Source organism: Mauremys mutica, chromosome 1 (assembly GCF_020497125.1).
Source record: "Mauremys mutica isolate MM-2020 ecotype Southern chromosome 1, ASM2049712v1, whole genome shotgun sequence".
In the NCBI taxonomy this organism is placed as follows: domain Eukaryota; kingdom Metazoa; phylum Chordata; order Testudines; family Geoemydidae; genus Mauremys; species Mauremys mutica.
The window spans coordinates 108,936,799-108,952,073 of record NC_059072.1 but is presented as its reverse complement, the minus strand read 5'-3'; the positions used below and the strand labels follow the sequence as shown (position 1 = coordinate 108,952,073).

Here is a 15,275-nt window from a genome sequence, read left to right as displayed (position 1 = left end):
CTGTGATCACTGTTAAGCCTTGACTTTCTTAGGTTAACATGTCTAGTTTCCCAAAATTGACAAGGGTGACTGTTAGGCCATTTATATATATATCAGAATCATAGAATATCATGGTTGGAAGGGCCTTCAGGAGATCATCTAGTCCAACCCCCTGCTCAAAGCAGGACTAATCCCCAGACAGGTTTTTACCCCAGTTTCCTAAATGGCCTGCTCAAGGATTGAGCTCACAACCCTGGGTTTGTTAGACAAAAGGGCCAAATATATGCTTAGGTTAACATGTGCTCGTATATTTATCATTTTCCCTGCCTGTTTTTCTAGTAGCTATCCATGTCTAAAGTTACATGGACACAGAATATGTATGATGTGTACCTATAAAGGGAATGAGTTAAACAGATGTGCCTGCCCATGGGAGAGGATGTGAAGAGAGGGGAACCATAATAGAAGGAATGCGGGGGAAAGGGGGGGGGAAGGCGAGTAGATGGCCCCTAATTTCTACCAGACACAAACTTAAAGAATGCATAGGTTAGCAGAATTAAAGAACGCATAGGTCAGCAGAATTCGACACGCTACATTGTTTGGTCGTAGGTATAAAAGGACATGCTTTTTGCCTGTATGACGTGCTCCTTCTCAGGCACGAGCCGAGAAAGACACCCGCTCAGCTGACTGAATAAAGAATCTGGTAACCGTCCTCCTGTCCTTCCGTGCCTCCTTGGGGTAATTGGGAAAGCTCCAGGGAGAACGAGCCTATTTGGCTAACAAATGGCGACTCCGCCGGGACTTCTCTCCCTGTAGGGGGCGCTTGACCGGCGGCCGAGGACGACCCAGGAGAGTGGCCACCTCGGGCTGTGGTTTGCTCGAGCTCCAGGTCGCCTCAATCGGCCGGGACGGCTGCGCCCCCTCTATAGAGAACTCCACAGGCCACGGAAGCAGGGCGGACGAAGCAGAGGGGAGTCCAACGGCCGGACGCGGCCACTCCAGGCGGTAAGTGCGTTTGCCTGTCGGGTTTGATGTATGATGCCTAACAGGAGCGCCCCTGCAGTGTAGGTTGGACACGGGAACCCTCTAGGCAGCACGTGCATGGGATGGTGGACTGCAGTATGCTATGTGTTATGTCAAATGTGTAATGTTCCTTGTTAAGTAATTACTTGCCAATGACTAACTCCACCAGCTCGTGGGCTGTTCTGGACAATTACTGGGACTTAGAGCAACCCCAGGGGTTGATCCTGTTTTTAACAACAGTATTCTTGTTCTTTCTATTAATGTCATATTGGAGACCGAAGTTATAATCACTCGAGCAGACCGTTAGGAAACCTGTGTATGAAAGGAGTGAATGCTGCTGAGGTCTGGGACTTAAGCTGATCCTAGCCGCCCCAAGATTTCTGCGAAGGGAAACCTGATGACCGGAATATCTTGATCGCAAGGGGGGTCAGCCGAACCTCATGACCCAGTGGAAATCTGAATGAATGATACTCTTTCTTTTCTTTCCCTCTCCCCAATAGATTAGGTCAAAATATAATGGGGTCCTCTCAAAGCACCTTTCCTGGGACACCCCTAGGGTGTATGTTAAATAATTGGAAAGAGTTTAGACGCCAGGCTGATTATGGCATTGTATTATGTAAGGACAGTCTTATAAAGTTCTGTACTCTGGAATGGGCAACACTTGGGGTGGAATGGCCCGAGGGGGGAACACTTAAACCAGAAATCGTACAGGCTGTACATAGTACTGTGACCCGGAATGGCAATTGGGATCAGTATCCTTATATAGATATTTGGCAGGACCTCGTGGCCAACCCTCCCCCATGGTTACAAAAATGTAAAACACGGACTCTTAAAACTCTGATGGCCCGTGCCCCCGTTAAAAGGCCCGGTCCCCCTGTTAAGAAATCTTGCCCGCCAGTTATAATCCCTTCTGCCCCTGATCCCATGCCCCCTCCTCCTCTGTATCCTGGCCTCCCGGTCCTGGCAGCCCCGATAACTGGCCCCCCTCCCCCTGAGGGTAGTGCCTCAGCTGTAGAGACGAGGGATGGGCCAAGCAGCCCAGGCCCCTCCAACCAGGAGCCCCCTCCAATCTCCTTAAGCTCCCCGGTGTCTAGTCACACCCGGAGCCATGATAATCAGGTGACATTCCACCTCAGCCCCGCAGTAGCCCCAGAAAGGAAGATTAGGAGATTGACATCTAATTCGGCACCTGGGGACACTCAACTGCCCCTTACTCGCTCCCCAGGCAGGGGTGAGGGTAACACGGCGTACGCAATGCCCTTAAGGGAGACTTTCACCCCAGGCGGTGAACTCACTATGCTTTATGTTCCCTTTACTAGCAGTGATTTATATAACTGGAAGCACCAGAATCCCCCGTTTTCAGAGGATCCCGCCCCGCTAACGACAATATTTGAAACCCTGATCTCGGCCCACAATCCTACCTGGGGCGATATGAGAGTCGCTTTAAATACCTTGCTCACTGCTGAGGAAAGGCGTTTGGTCCTCTCGAAAGCCCGTGAGGGGCTTAGAGCCAGGGAAAAGAGCTCGGCTGAAATAGCCGCAATGCTCCCTGAGACTATGCCCGACTGGAAGTATGGAGATGATGGGGGTCGAGGGAAGCATCGCGAATACGCTGCAGCCATAGTAGAGGGGATGAGGCGCTGTATTAGAAAAACACCAAATTGGGCTAAGCTGTATAATATTCGACAGGAAAAGAGTGAAAATCCAGCTGCCTTTTATGAGCGCCTGTGTAACACTTGTAAGAAGTACACAGACCTTGATCCAGAAGATGCCAATGGAAAGTGGGTATTGATTCCCCTCTTCATTGGACAATCTTATGAGGACATCAGGAAAAAGTTGCAAAAATTGGATGGGGCATCGGGCAAAAATATAGAGGAGCTTTTAGAGATTGCAATGAAGGTTTATGATCGCAGAGACGATGAGGAACGAAAGAAAGGGGCCCGCGTCTTGGCACTGGCCCTAAGGGAGGGAAATGAGGAGAAGGGGGGCAAGGCTAAAGGGCGATCAGGGCCACCGAATAAGAATAGGGGAAAGGGTCCCCGTTTAGGGCGAAATCAATGTGCTATCTGTAAGGAGGAGGGACACTGGAAAAACGAATGCCCCCGGCGACATGCCAAGGGAAAAGAGTACACGGATAGGGTTTTTCCCTCCCCCGTTTACTACAGCAGTACGGGACTTTCGGGGGAGGGATCTTCCCCATAGGGGGGCCGGGGGACCCAGCGGCCCCTCCTGGCAGCACAAGCTGCCAGCTTGGATCCCAAGGTAAAAATTAAAGTGGGGGGCCGCCCCATTGAAGCCCTAATCGATACCGGGGCTACCCTTAGTCTACTCCCCCTCAATAAGGCTCCCCGGGGTAGAGCTCAGGGACGTGCCATTGTTCAAGGGATTGAGGGACAGACTACAGCTTTGGAGAAAACTCTCCCTCTCCTAGTAAAAGTCGGGGACCAACAGATCTCTCACCAGTTTGTTTGCAGTCCCTCCTGTCCCATAGCACTGCTCGGACGAGACATCCTCACTAAATTACAGGCGGAAATCTCGTTCGAGGATGGGAAAATGGAAGTCAGGATCCCGAAACAACAAACCTCTAATTACCAGATGGCTCTCATAAGTGCTAGAAATCACTCCTCGGAATGTCAGGAGAGTGGCGAGAGCCAGCTGCCGGGGGTTAACTCTGAGGTTTGGGCGGAATGGGGAGGGGCTGCCCGAGCTAAGAATGCTGTACCGGTACACATTTCCCTTAAGGAGGGAAGCAGCCCGGCCCGAATTCGACAGTACCCCCTTAAGTTAACCATTCGGATCGGGCTGAAACCTCTGATTCAAAAGTTCCTGCAGTGTGGGTGGCTAAGAGAAGGCACATCCCCGTACAATACTCCGATAATGGGAGTGCCTAAGCCTAATGGACAGTATCGATTGGTCCAGGACCTGAGACAGATTAACAAGCTAATAGAAGCCCCCTACCCAGTTGTTCCAAATCCCCATACGATTTTAGGCCAAGTACCTAAAAACCACGGCTGGTTCTCGGTCATAGATTTAAAAGACGCCTTCTTTTCCATTCCCCTTGATTTAGAATCTCAAAAGTTGTTTGCCTTTGAATGGGAGGATCCGGACACCCACTACAAGGCCCAATATCTCTGGACCGTTGTCCCACAGGGGCTTACCTGTGCGCCTGAGATTTTTGGCAGCCAGCTAAAAAGGGATCTGGCCCCATTTCTAGCTAACCACCCTGCATGTAACATAGTGCAGTATTGTGATGATCTACTCTTAAGTGCTGAGACAGAGGCAGCCTGCAAGGAGCACACTATAGAGCTCCTTAATTACCTTGGGGAACAAGGATATAAAGTTTCAAAGGAGAAAGCTCAATTAGTTAAGCAGCAGGTCACCTTCCTTGGGTACCACCTCTGCCAAGGGAGCCGTAGTTTGGGTAAAGAACGGATCCAGGTTATACTTGATAGCCCTCAGCCCCGGAATCCACGAGAATTGAGGGCATTTCTGGGACTGACTGGCTTTTGTCGGCTTTGGATCCCTGACTATGGGGGAAAAGCCAGACCACTATATGAGTCCCTGACTAAGGAAGGTTTGCTTCACTGGGTATGGACCAAGGAAATGGAAAAAGCATTTCGAGAGCTTAAAGAAGCCTTGGTTCAGCCTCCTGCTCTAGCCCTCCCAGATTCCCGAAAGCCATTCACCCTATACGTACATGAAAGGGGAGGGGTGGCAGCTGGAGTCCTGTGCCAGAGGTCAGGACCAACCTGGCGACCCATTGGATACTATTCAAAAGTTTTGGACCCCGTCGCCAAGGGATGGCCTGCCTGTTTACGGGCCATAGCAGCGACCGCCCTCCTCGTTCAGGAAGCCGAAAAATTAACCTTGGGTGGAGATACTGAAGTTGTGGTCCCCCACGGGGTGCCTCAGATACTGGGAACTGGTGCGGGGGAAAAGCATCTAAACCCCAGTCGACATACTAGATATGAAGTGGGGCTCCTGTTAGCTCCCAATCTGACCTTTAAGACAGTCAGTTCCCTTAACCCAGCCACCCTACTGCCCGATCCCCAGGCCTCCTCTGAGGCCGGTCCTATTCATGACTGTATTGAAGTATTACAACAAGAGACCAAACCCCGATCTGATCTTTCAGACCTGCCCTGGCCTAACCCCGATGTTGAGGGATATGTCGATGGGTCTAGCTATGTGGTAAATGGCAAGCGATTTACTGGGGCGGCGGTGGTGATTAAGGATAAAGGGATACACAAATTTAAACTCAGCCCCAACTTATCTGCTCAAGCAGCGGAACTAGTGGCTCTCATTGAGGCTCTCCGCTTGGGAGCCGGGAAAACCCTTAACTTGTATACTGACAGTCGGTATGCCTACATGGTAGTGCATGCACATGGGACTCTGTGGAGAGAAAGAGGGTTCATTACGGCCTCAGGCCAAAAGATTGCACATGGGAGCCTCATTAAAATGTTGCTCGAGGCCCTAATGCTCCCTCTCCGGGTTGCCGTGATACATGTGCGTGCCCATGGGAAAGCCCCAGAGGCCGAACAGCGGAGGTATAATCAGCTGGCTGACCAGGCCGCGAAGGAGGCCGCCCGAGATGGGGCCCTATGGCTTCTTATGGTTCAGGACACGGAGGCTAAAACCCCTCCTCCCCAATACACGGCCGAGGAAATAGGTCAAGCCCAGGCTGCGGGAGGCCGGCAGGTTTCCTCTGGATGGTGGAGACTGCCTGGGGGAGAGATTTTTGTCCCCAGGCCAGTACTCCAGGAAATCTTCCGGCTCTTACATAAAGAGGGACATTTGGGGTCTGGGGCAATGGTTGATTTGGCCGCCAGATCCCTTAAGGGGCTAGGTATGCACATGGAGGCCCAGAGAATTGTTAATAACTGTACCGTCTGCCAACAAACTAACCAGAAGGGATGTGGCCCTCCTGCCCCGATGGGAGGCCGACCATGGGCTATGTTCCCTTTTCAAAGGTGGCAGGTTGACTTCGCTGAAGTGCCCCCTTGCAGGGGCTATAAATACCTGCTTGTATTTGTTGATCAACTTACCGGATGGGTGGAATGTTACCCCACCCGGCATTGTCAGGCCCGGGCTGTCACCAAGGCCCTGGTACAAGAGATACTTCCTCGCTTCCATCTCCCCGAAGTAATTGAGTCTGATAGGGGAAGCCACTTTGTTTCACAAGTGGTCCAGCAGGTGTCCCAGGCTCTCGGCATACAGTGGAAACTGCATACACCTTGGAGGCCGCAGAGCTCGGGTCAAGTGGAAAGGATGAATAGAACTCTCAAAGATACCCTTACTAAAATATGCACAGAGTCTAACTTAAAGTGGCTCGACGCTTTGCCACTTGCCCTCACCCGCATTCGGAGGGCCCCGCGAAAGGGTCTTAAACCTTCACCCTTTGAGCTGGTCTTTGGGTTTCCTCCCCGAATACTTATCCCAGGGTTCCGGGAGGACGTAACCTGGGAAGTGGGAAATGACTTACTATGGAAACAGGTTTCCGGGTTGCAATCTGTTTTGTTACAGCTGCATCGATACGCGGAGCCTTTCCAGGCCCTTCCCTTGGACCAGACCGTGCATCCATTCCGGATCGGTGACCAGGTCCTTATCAAAAAGTGGAAGCGCGACCCTCTCACGCCGAGGTGGGACGGTCCACACACTGTTTCGCTCATCAGCCAGGCCGCGGTTAAAATTCTCGGGAGCGACAAATGGACACACCACACACGGGTTAAGCGGTTCCTGAGTCCGGACCTGGAGACCGACTCAACAGACGAGGACACCAGCCCTCTGTCCGCCCCGGCTCCGGAGGCCCGGGGTGGCACGGGCGAAGACACCGTCTGGGAATATCAAGGACTTGACGGACTAAAAGGACTATTTAAGAAAAAACGATAATGAACTTATTACTGATACTATTGCTTATGTATTCACACTGTTACTCTGATTGGGAGAATAGGTTTGTACAACTAGGGGAGACAATAGCTAATTCCTTTAATCTTAGCAGCTGCTGGGTTTGTGGGGGTCCAAGGGATTGGAATGAGTGGCCTTGGGTAGCCCAGCCAGTGCAAGCTAAATGGTGGATTAGTAATTTGAGTATAGTCCATGATGGAACGGGACATTGGACTGAGGATAGCAGTCCTTGGCGCCTCTATTCTTCTGGAGTAGGGATCCTTTGTCTCAATCGGACGCGACAAGAGGGGGTGCATGTGGGAGAAAGCCGATGTGACTGGACCCTATCCCTAGGATATGACTGCTACGATCACCCTAGTTGCCATACGTACGATTGTTCTAAATATCAAGGACGATGGAATCACACCCACGTGAAACTCACTAATCATAGCTGGGTACAGTGTTCTTTCCAACATCATCGCAGCGAGGGTTGTAAGGCAGTAGCAGGGGATCATTTCTTTGATTCCCTCTTTATAAGCTGCCAGCGCGATAATACTGTCAGTAAGGACCATGTGGTACGCTGGTATCAGTGGGCATGGCAGCACCTTAACGGAACTCGGGTAACCCATTTTAACCATTTCTGGTCTACGACCAATAGCCCTAAATTTGGCTGTAATTGTGCTTGGAGGGAAGGGGCTGGGGCGTGGAAATGTGACTATTGTAATCCAGACGGCACGTCCATCGTCCTAGGGGGTCCCCTAGAAATGGGTAACTCTTTATACTATGAAGAGCCGGGCCCCGAAGACGACCCCGAAACCTGGGAGGGCCCCTTTGCAAAAGGAAAATGGGCCCTAAAAGGCCATTACTGGATATGTGGGCAATACGCTTATCGAAGATTGCCTCCAAATTGGTCAGGAATATGTTATGTCGGGTACATTAGGCCCTTGTTCTTTCTACTACCCCAGGTGCAGGGAGGCAAATTGGGAATTAAGGTATATGATGATCTGATTAGGGAAAGGCGGTCTGTGGATTCTTCATTGACCTCTGGAAGCTCCCAAACGTGGGGAGCTCAGGAATGGCCCCCTGAGAGAATTATAAAACATTATGGACCAGCTACATGGAATCCAAATGAGTGGATCGCAGGGGCAAGGGAGCCCATTTACAACTTAAATCGGATAATTAGGCTGCAAGCCATTCTGGAAATAATAACTAATCAGACGGCTGAGGCTCTTGATCTCTTAGCCGATCAGTCCACTCAGATGAGAAATGTGATCTATCAGCACCATCTAGCTCTTGATTATTTGTTGGCAGAGGAAGGGGGAATCTGTGCAAAGTTAAACGAGTCTAATTGCTGCTTACAAATAGATGATAATGGAAAAGCAGTAAAGCAAATAACAAAGGAATTGAGGAAGTTAGCCCACGTCCCGGTCCAAACCTGGGGTGGGTGGAATACGGATTGGTTTACGTCCTGGTTGCCGCAACTAGGATGGCTGCGAGAAGGTTTTCTTCTCTTTGTGCTTTTTATTACAACCCTATTAACCCTAGCTTGCTTCGCTCCCTGTGTAGTTACCTTGGTCCGACGAGTGGTAAATCGAATGATACATCAACAAATGGTGGCTATGTATCAGCCAATAAAGGCTGAGGATTGGGGACCATAAGGCTCTCAAATTGCTTTTTAGGGGGGAATTGTTAGACAAAAGGGCCAAATATATGCTTAGGTTAACATGTGCTCGTATATTTATCATTTTCCCTGCCTGTTTTTCTAGTAGCTATCCATGTCTAAAGTTACATGGACACAGAATATGTATGATGTGTACCTATAAAGGGAATGAGTTAAACAGATGTGCCTGCCCATGGGAGAGGATGTGAAGAGAGGGGAACCATAATAGAAGGAATGCGGGGGAAAGGGGGGGGGAAGGCGAGTAGATGGCCCCTAATTTCTACCAGACACAAACTTAAAGAATGCATAGGTTAGCAGAATTAAAGAACGCATAGGTCAGCAGAATTCGACACGCTACATTGTTTGGTCGTAGGTATAAAAGGACATGCTTTTTGCCTGTATGACGTGCTCCTTCTCAGGCACGAGCCGAGAAAGACACCCGCTCAGCTGACTGAATAAAGAATCTGGTAACCGTCCTCCTGTCCTTCCGTGCCTCCTTGGGGTAATTGGGAAAGCTCCAGGGAGAACGAGCCTATTTGGCTAACAGGTTTAGTAGGCCAATGCTCAAACCACTGAGCTATCCCTCCCCAAGGGCAAAGGTTCATAAGTCTCCTTAACCATACTTATGTTAACTTCCTTAAGCTAATCATGCAGGATACAGGCTTGTAAGGTCCTTGCATTACAGACAAACAGAATAATTCAATACAAAAATAAAAGCAATTCATCAGACAAAAAACTATATATTATATAGATATACACACAGTATGCATTTTAAACAAACAATTTAATACTGTTCACAGCTATGATGATTGTGAAGCTTGGTTGAGGTGGTGAAGTTAGAGGGTGGAAGAGGGAGGAATATTTCCCAGGGAATGCCTTATTGCTAAATGATGAACTGGCACTCGGCTGAGCCCTCAAGGGTTAACACATTGTTGTTAATGTAGCCTCTCACACAAGGCAGCATGAACAGGAGGGAGGGGAGACAGCACAGAAGACAGAGACAGACACACACCTTGTGTGTCGGAGAGAGAGAGAGACTGACCCACTCTTAAGTGCATTGTCTTTTTAAGTGGATCAGGAAGTTGAGGCAGCAGCTGCTGCCCAAGTGCTCTCTCTTTCTCTCCATTGTTGTCCCCTCCCTGCTCTATATGGAGAAGGGGTAAGCGGGATGCAGGAGTAGGGTGGAAGGGGGACACCCTGACAGCCCCCCCTTCCCTCCCTGCACAGCAAGCAAGAGGCTCGGGAAGCAGCTCCAAGGCAGAGGGCAGGAGCAGCACATGGCAGTTGGGGGAGGGATAGCTGCAATTGCTAGCCTGCTGGGTGGCTGCAGCACAGGGAACTTAGGGGAGCAGGGAGCTGATGGGGGGCTGCTGGGTCCACCCTGGTTCCAAGCCCCCACCAGCCAGCTGCAACAGGCTGCTCTTCCTGCAAGCAGTGGACAAAGCAGGCGACTGCCAAAGGATGTTAGTAGGGAGCATTGCACAACTTTAAACGAGCATGTTTCCTAATTGATCAGCAACATAACAACAAAACAACGTTAACCGGGACGACCTTAAGTGAGGAGTTACTGTATAAAGGGGTAGAGCGTGTTCAAGAAGGACAGGCAGAGTAAAAAGGGAGCAGGTGTAGCATTGTACATCAAGAACATATACACTTGTGCTGAGGTCCAGAAGGCCAGCTGAGAGTCTCTGGTTAAAGATAAAAGAGGTAAAAATAGATGTCACGGTAGGGTTGTCAATAGACTACCAAATGAGGAAGAGGGGGTGGACGAGGCAGTTTAAGAACAAACAACAGAAATATCCATAACTCAAGACCTGATGGTAATGGGGGATTTTAACTTCTGGGATTATAGTGGATCACAAATTGAATGAGAGTCAACAATCTGATGCAGCTGCCAAAAAGGCTGGTATAATTCTGGGGTGTATCAACAGGAGTGTTATAGGGAAGACACGCTAGGTAATTGGCCTGCTCTACTCAGCACTGGTGAGACCTCAGCTGGAGCACTGTGTCCAGTTCTGGGCGCCACACTTGATGAAAGATGTGGACAAATTGGAGAGAGTCCAGAGCAGAGTAACAAAAATGATAGCAGGTTTATGACAAATGGATGAAAAAACTGGCCATGCTTAGTCTTGAGAAAAGAAGACTGAGGGGCAACCTGATAACATTCACCAAATATGTTAAGGGCTGCTATAAAGAGGACGATAATCGATTGTTCTCTATGTCCACTGAAGGCAAGACAAGATATAATGGGCTTAATCTGCAGCAAGGCAGATTTAGGTTTGATATTAGGGAAAACTTTCTAACTATAAGGGTAGTTAAGCTCTGGAATAGGCTTCCAAGAGGAGTTGTGGAATCCCCTTCACCGGAGGTTTTTACAAAGAGGTTGGAGAAACACCTGTCAGGGATGGTGTAGGTTTATTTGATCCTGCCACAGCACAAGGGACTGGACTTGATGAACTCTCAAGGTCCCTCCCTTCCAGCCCTACATTTCTATGATTCTGAACTGCTTTCGACAGCTTGGAAGTATACAAATATGTCAATACACTTAAGCAACCTTTTAAAAAATATCTATCCAGCCCATCTAATTTAAAGGATTTAGTTTTCAGTACAACACAATTTCTTTTGCAGTACTCCTCTCCAAAGTGCACAACCTGACAAAACTTACCATAAGTAACAACAACTAGAGCCAAAATAGAATCTGAAGAATTAAAGCAAATCTTCATATAACTGCAGACAGTAGGCTAAGTTTCCATTCCCCCCCACAAAGCACCAACATTTGTACACACAAGTATTTTATAGTGCAATCACTGATCTCTGTTCCTGTGTAATGTGTTAGTTACACAGGTTATGGAAAACTGTGTTCAGTTCAATAACTTACTTATATGTAACTGAGGGAATAATTTTCTAACTTTGTTGCCTAAATTTCTATTTATTCACCAAAATCAGCACTAAGGCCTTGTCTACAGTGGGGATTTGCTCTAATTACAGTGTATCTATTGGGTTTCTGGGAACTGGGCGGGCGGAAGCCCACCCAATGCTTAAGGATCCCCCTCCCCAGCCTAAGGGGAGGATCTACAGGACCTCAGAAACCCACTGACTTCGGGGGACAACTAATAAAAGAACAGGGACAGGAGTGCGGTCAAAGGGTCATAAGAAGGGAGCCTGACGGGGACACCGAGCAGAGAACCCCGGACAGCGCCCACTGTTCCTCGAAGGCGTCAAGGGAGCCAGTGGACGCCACCCAGAGGAACTCCGCCCAGATACGTGAGCGGACTAAGGACCGGAAACAAGCCCCACAGTCACAGGAGTCTCCATTGGCCAACCTCCTCTCCCTGGTTGCGTAGATGGCCATTTTAGCCAGGGCGAGGAGGAGGTTGACCAGGAGGTCCCGCGGCTTTGTGGGGCCACGGATAGGGAGTGCATGGAGAAGGAGGTGAGGGGAAAAGTGCGACCAGAAACATAACAGGATATTGGTGAGGAGCCGGTATAGGGGCTGCAACCTGGCGCACTCTAAGTAAACGTGCGCCAGGGTCTCCCTCATGCCGCAGAAGGGGCAGGTGTCTGGGACAGGGGTAAACCACGCCAAGTACATGCCCGTGCTCACGGCCCTATGGAGGAGCCGCCAACTGATATCCCCGGTGGGTCTCGGGACCAGGGTAGAGTAGAGGCTGGCCCACCAGGGCTCCTCACCCTCCAGAGGTGGCAGGAGGTCCCGCCACTTGGTGTTGGGGCGGGACACGAGGGTGAGGAAGTGAAGGGTGTGGAGCACGAGCATGTAGAGATGTTTCCTTGGCGCGGTTTGGAAGCGGACGGCTGCAGATCGTGCAGCCGGCTTTCGGAGAAGGGGCGGGGGGGCCGGTCGGGTCCATGGGGCAGGGGCCCGATGAAAAAGTCCGGAGGGCTCGGGGTGGGTGGGGTGTGCCCTCACGTAGGATTACAATGTAGCGGGGTGAACACCTGCTCCAGCCTGGAAGGGGTTGGAAAAGCCCTGCAGAGGCCTGGGGCTGGGCAAGGGAGTAAAATCCCAGCTGATTGGGGGAAGTGGCTGCAGCCGGGGCTATGCCCCATACTAAGCAACTGGGCCTTATAAGAAGCAGTCTCGCTCTGACTTGAGAGGGAGACAGGCCTGGCTGCTGGGGAACTCACCCAGGGGACCTAGAGGGAGGCAGGGCTGGGGAAAGGCCTTAGGAGCTGGGAAGCCCTAGGCCAGCAACTCCCCAGGCTGCAGGGTCTAGTTCTAGGCCTCCTAGGTAGCGGGCTTGCAGAGGGGCAGCCAGAGGGTGGGTAAAGGCAGCCAGTCCAAACCCCTTGTTGCCTGTGATGATCGGCTGATAGACTGCAGTCTGCCCCAGGGTGCGAGGGCTAAACAGAGACTGGCAGTAGCCACGACTGAGGTGATGTGGGGATATGGGGTGGGGAAACCCAGTAAGACTGTGGGGACTGTAGGAGGCAGAACCCTGAGATAAGGGCACTGGGTTCCTGGGAGGGACACGGGGGCCAACGGCAAGCGGATCACCAGCCTGCAGAGGGTGCTCCTGGGTCGAAGAGCTAATTCCGAGGACGACCAGCAGGAGGCGCAGCAGGGGTGAGTCTGTGCTGTGCTACATACAGCCATTGGCATAGCTGCACAGGTGCAAACCGCTAGTGTAAGCAGGTAAAACTGCTATTTGCACTAGTGCAACTATACCTTTGGCTGGACACTGATGGCTATAATTGGGGCAGATTCCCACTCTAGCTAAGTCCTTCAACATCTATATTTAGGGCCCTATGGGCACATAAGTTTAAGTATCCAATTTTGAAAATTGGTTTCTTCCCATTTTGGGGCCTACTGATAGTTTATTGCCCTGCCACATGGGATTCCTAGTATTGGTCAGAGCACCATATTCCCTGATGGGGGGGGGGGATGTGCACTAGAGTTGCCTTGCAATACATCCGGTATGACCCCTCCAACAGATTAGGTTGCAGCATTTACAGCAGTGAACCGCGGCCACTGGGAGCTGCGGGCGGCCGTGCCTGCAGACAGTCAATGTAAACAAACTGTGTCACGGCCCACCAGCGGATTACCCTGACGGGCTGCATGCAGCCCATGGGCCGCAGGTTGCCCACCACTGATTTAGAGGCTCGGCGGTGATGAGAACCAGTAAGGCACAAGGACTGGTCCGTCTCTGCTTGCAGAAAGCAGTGTGCCCTAGAAGAATGAGCAGCTGCAGTAAGGAGCACTAACTGCTGCGAGGCTGTTATTCTTCTAGCTATGAGCCAGGGCAGAAAGCTGTTATATAGAACCCCAGGATGGCAGTGAAAAGCCACCAAAGATGGGAGCTCCTCAAAGCTTCAAACAGAGGAGGAGCAATCTGCAAAGGGGGGGGGGGAACATTCCTTTCCAGTGGGACAGAAATGCTGCAAATATCACAATATATTTGATTTGAAATTACTCACCATTCTTTGTTGTCGTAGTGAGCCATGGAGTCATGTTAAAGGAAGATGCAACTTATATTCACTTTTAAATTCTGCATGCAGATCCGTTATGGTCTTCTATCAACCACTTCTAGTGTTCGACTTAGTGATATATTGTCAACTTGCACTGTATACAAATGCCTGCACGCCAAGATGAGCAAAGTCTCCTTAGTGGACACCACCCTTTGCTAAGGATACTACTTTGACAGTTCAACACATTTCATTCAAACATACATACTGCTGGAGCCCGATCCTGATCTCTCACCAGTTTTTCACCAGAGTAACTCCATTGATCCTCAGTGGAGTTATTCTTGATTCAAGCCAACTTCACATTTAACAGCATACGTGCTGTGCTTTTGGGAACCCAGGCATTACCGTAATACAAATAATATTGTAAACTATTTTCTTAATGAAATACTATTGAAGAATCAAAACATTGGAGGGTCATATTAACTACATATATTAAGTAAGAGTTGAGGTCAAGCCCAAACCTACTGACCACTAGGACAAAGGGCCTATTGCTAAGATAAGGTCTACTGCTAAGTGAACCAACCCCTTGGCAAGGTTTTAAGAATAATATGTAATAATAATGTTAAGTTGTGTGGCCTTTATTAAGGGTGGATAATTTATGTTAGCATAGTATCTGGTTTACTAGAACATTGGTTTTAAATTGTCAGTGTGTCTTAACTAAAAGTAAAGAAAAATGGATGCTTGCAAAATATCAAATAGGATGCTTGAGGGAAAAAAACCTACTGTGCACCCAAATCATCAAGGGCGTAAGAGCAGATACATTGAGATTAACAGGAAACGTCTGGATAAGGTGAATGGATAACGTGTTTATTAAGCATGAACTGCATGTGATTGATTTGAAGGAACCAATTAGAAGGGTGTTTTGTATAAAATGAAGCATGTACATAGCATGAAATATACTAAATATGGACAAAGGAAAAGCGTGATTAGATATGGGCATGCGTGATGTAGGGGTTATGTAAGAGTATAAAAGATGTGAATTGTTAGGAATGATTGGAGCAACACAGAACCCTGCCCAAAAGACCAAACTTGTCTGGCCTTGGTGATGAAAGAAACAGCCTACAATGCACTAGGACTGGGTAACTGATCACTCTGATCCTCTCCTGCTTTATCTGTTTTACATATGCTTTGTGCTATAATTAAGGTGGCAATATACTGCCCTAAATTTTTTTCATAAAGCTTTAAAATTAATTATTCTTGTTAAAATGCTGTGAACTGTGTTTTTCACACAAAGATTATCAGACTTGTGATG

General features: G+C 49.4%; 2 protein-coding genes across 2 annotated transcripts; both read left to right on the top strand.

Annotated features, from left to right (window-relative positions):
• The first annotated feature begins 1,261 nt into the window (after positions 1–1,261).
• LOC123351243 lies at positions 1,262–3,206 on the top strand. Its single transcript, XM_044990525.1, has one exon. The coding sequence runs from the start codon at positions 1,516–1,518 to the stop codon at positions 3,199–3,201; it is 1,686 nt and encodes a 561-aa protein (XP_044846460.1). The 5' UTR covers positions 1,262–1,515; the 3' UTR covers positions 3,202–3,206.
• Positions 3,207–3,329: 123 nt separating this feature from the next.
• LOC123351238 lies at positions 3,330–6,891 on the top strand. The gene has a single exon (XM_044990511.1). It carries the CDS (start codon positions 3,553–3,555, stop codon positions 6,883–6,885), a length of 3,333 nt encoding a protein of 1,110 aa, XP_044846446.1. The 5' UTR covers positions 3,330–3,552; the 3' UTR covers positions 6,886–6,891.
• Positions 6,892–15,275: the final 8,384 nt, after the last annotated feature.

What these genes read in the sequence shown, in the direction of transcription:
- LOC123351243 (XM_044990525.1), top strand. Translation starts at nt 1,516, where the DNA reads ATGGGGTCCTCTCAAAGCACCTTTCCTGGGACACCCCTAGGGTGTATG.
- LOC123351238 (XM_044990511.1), top strand. Translation starts at nt 3,553, where the DNA reads ATGGAAGTCAGGATCCCGAAACAACAAACCTCTAATTACCAGATGGCT.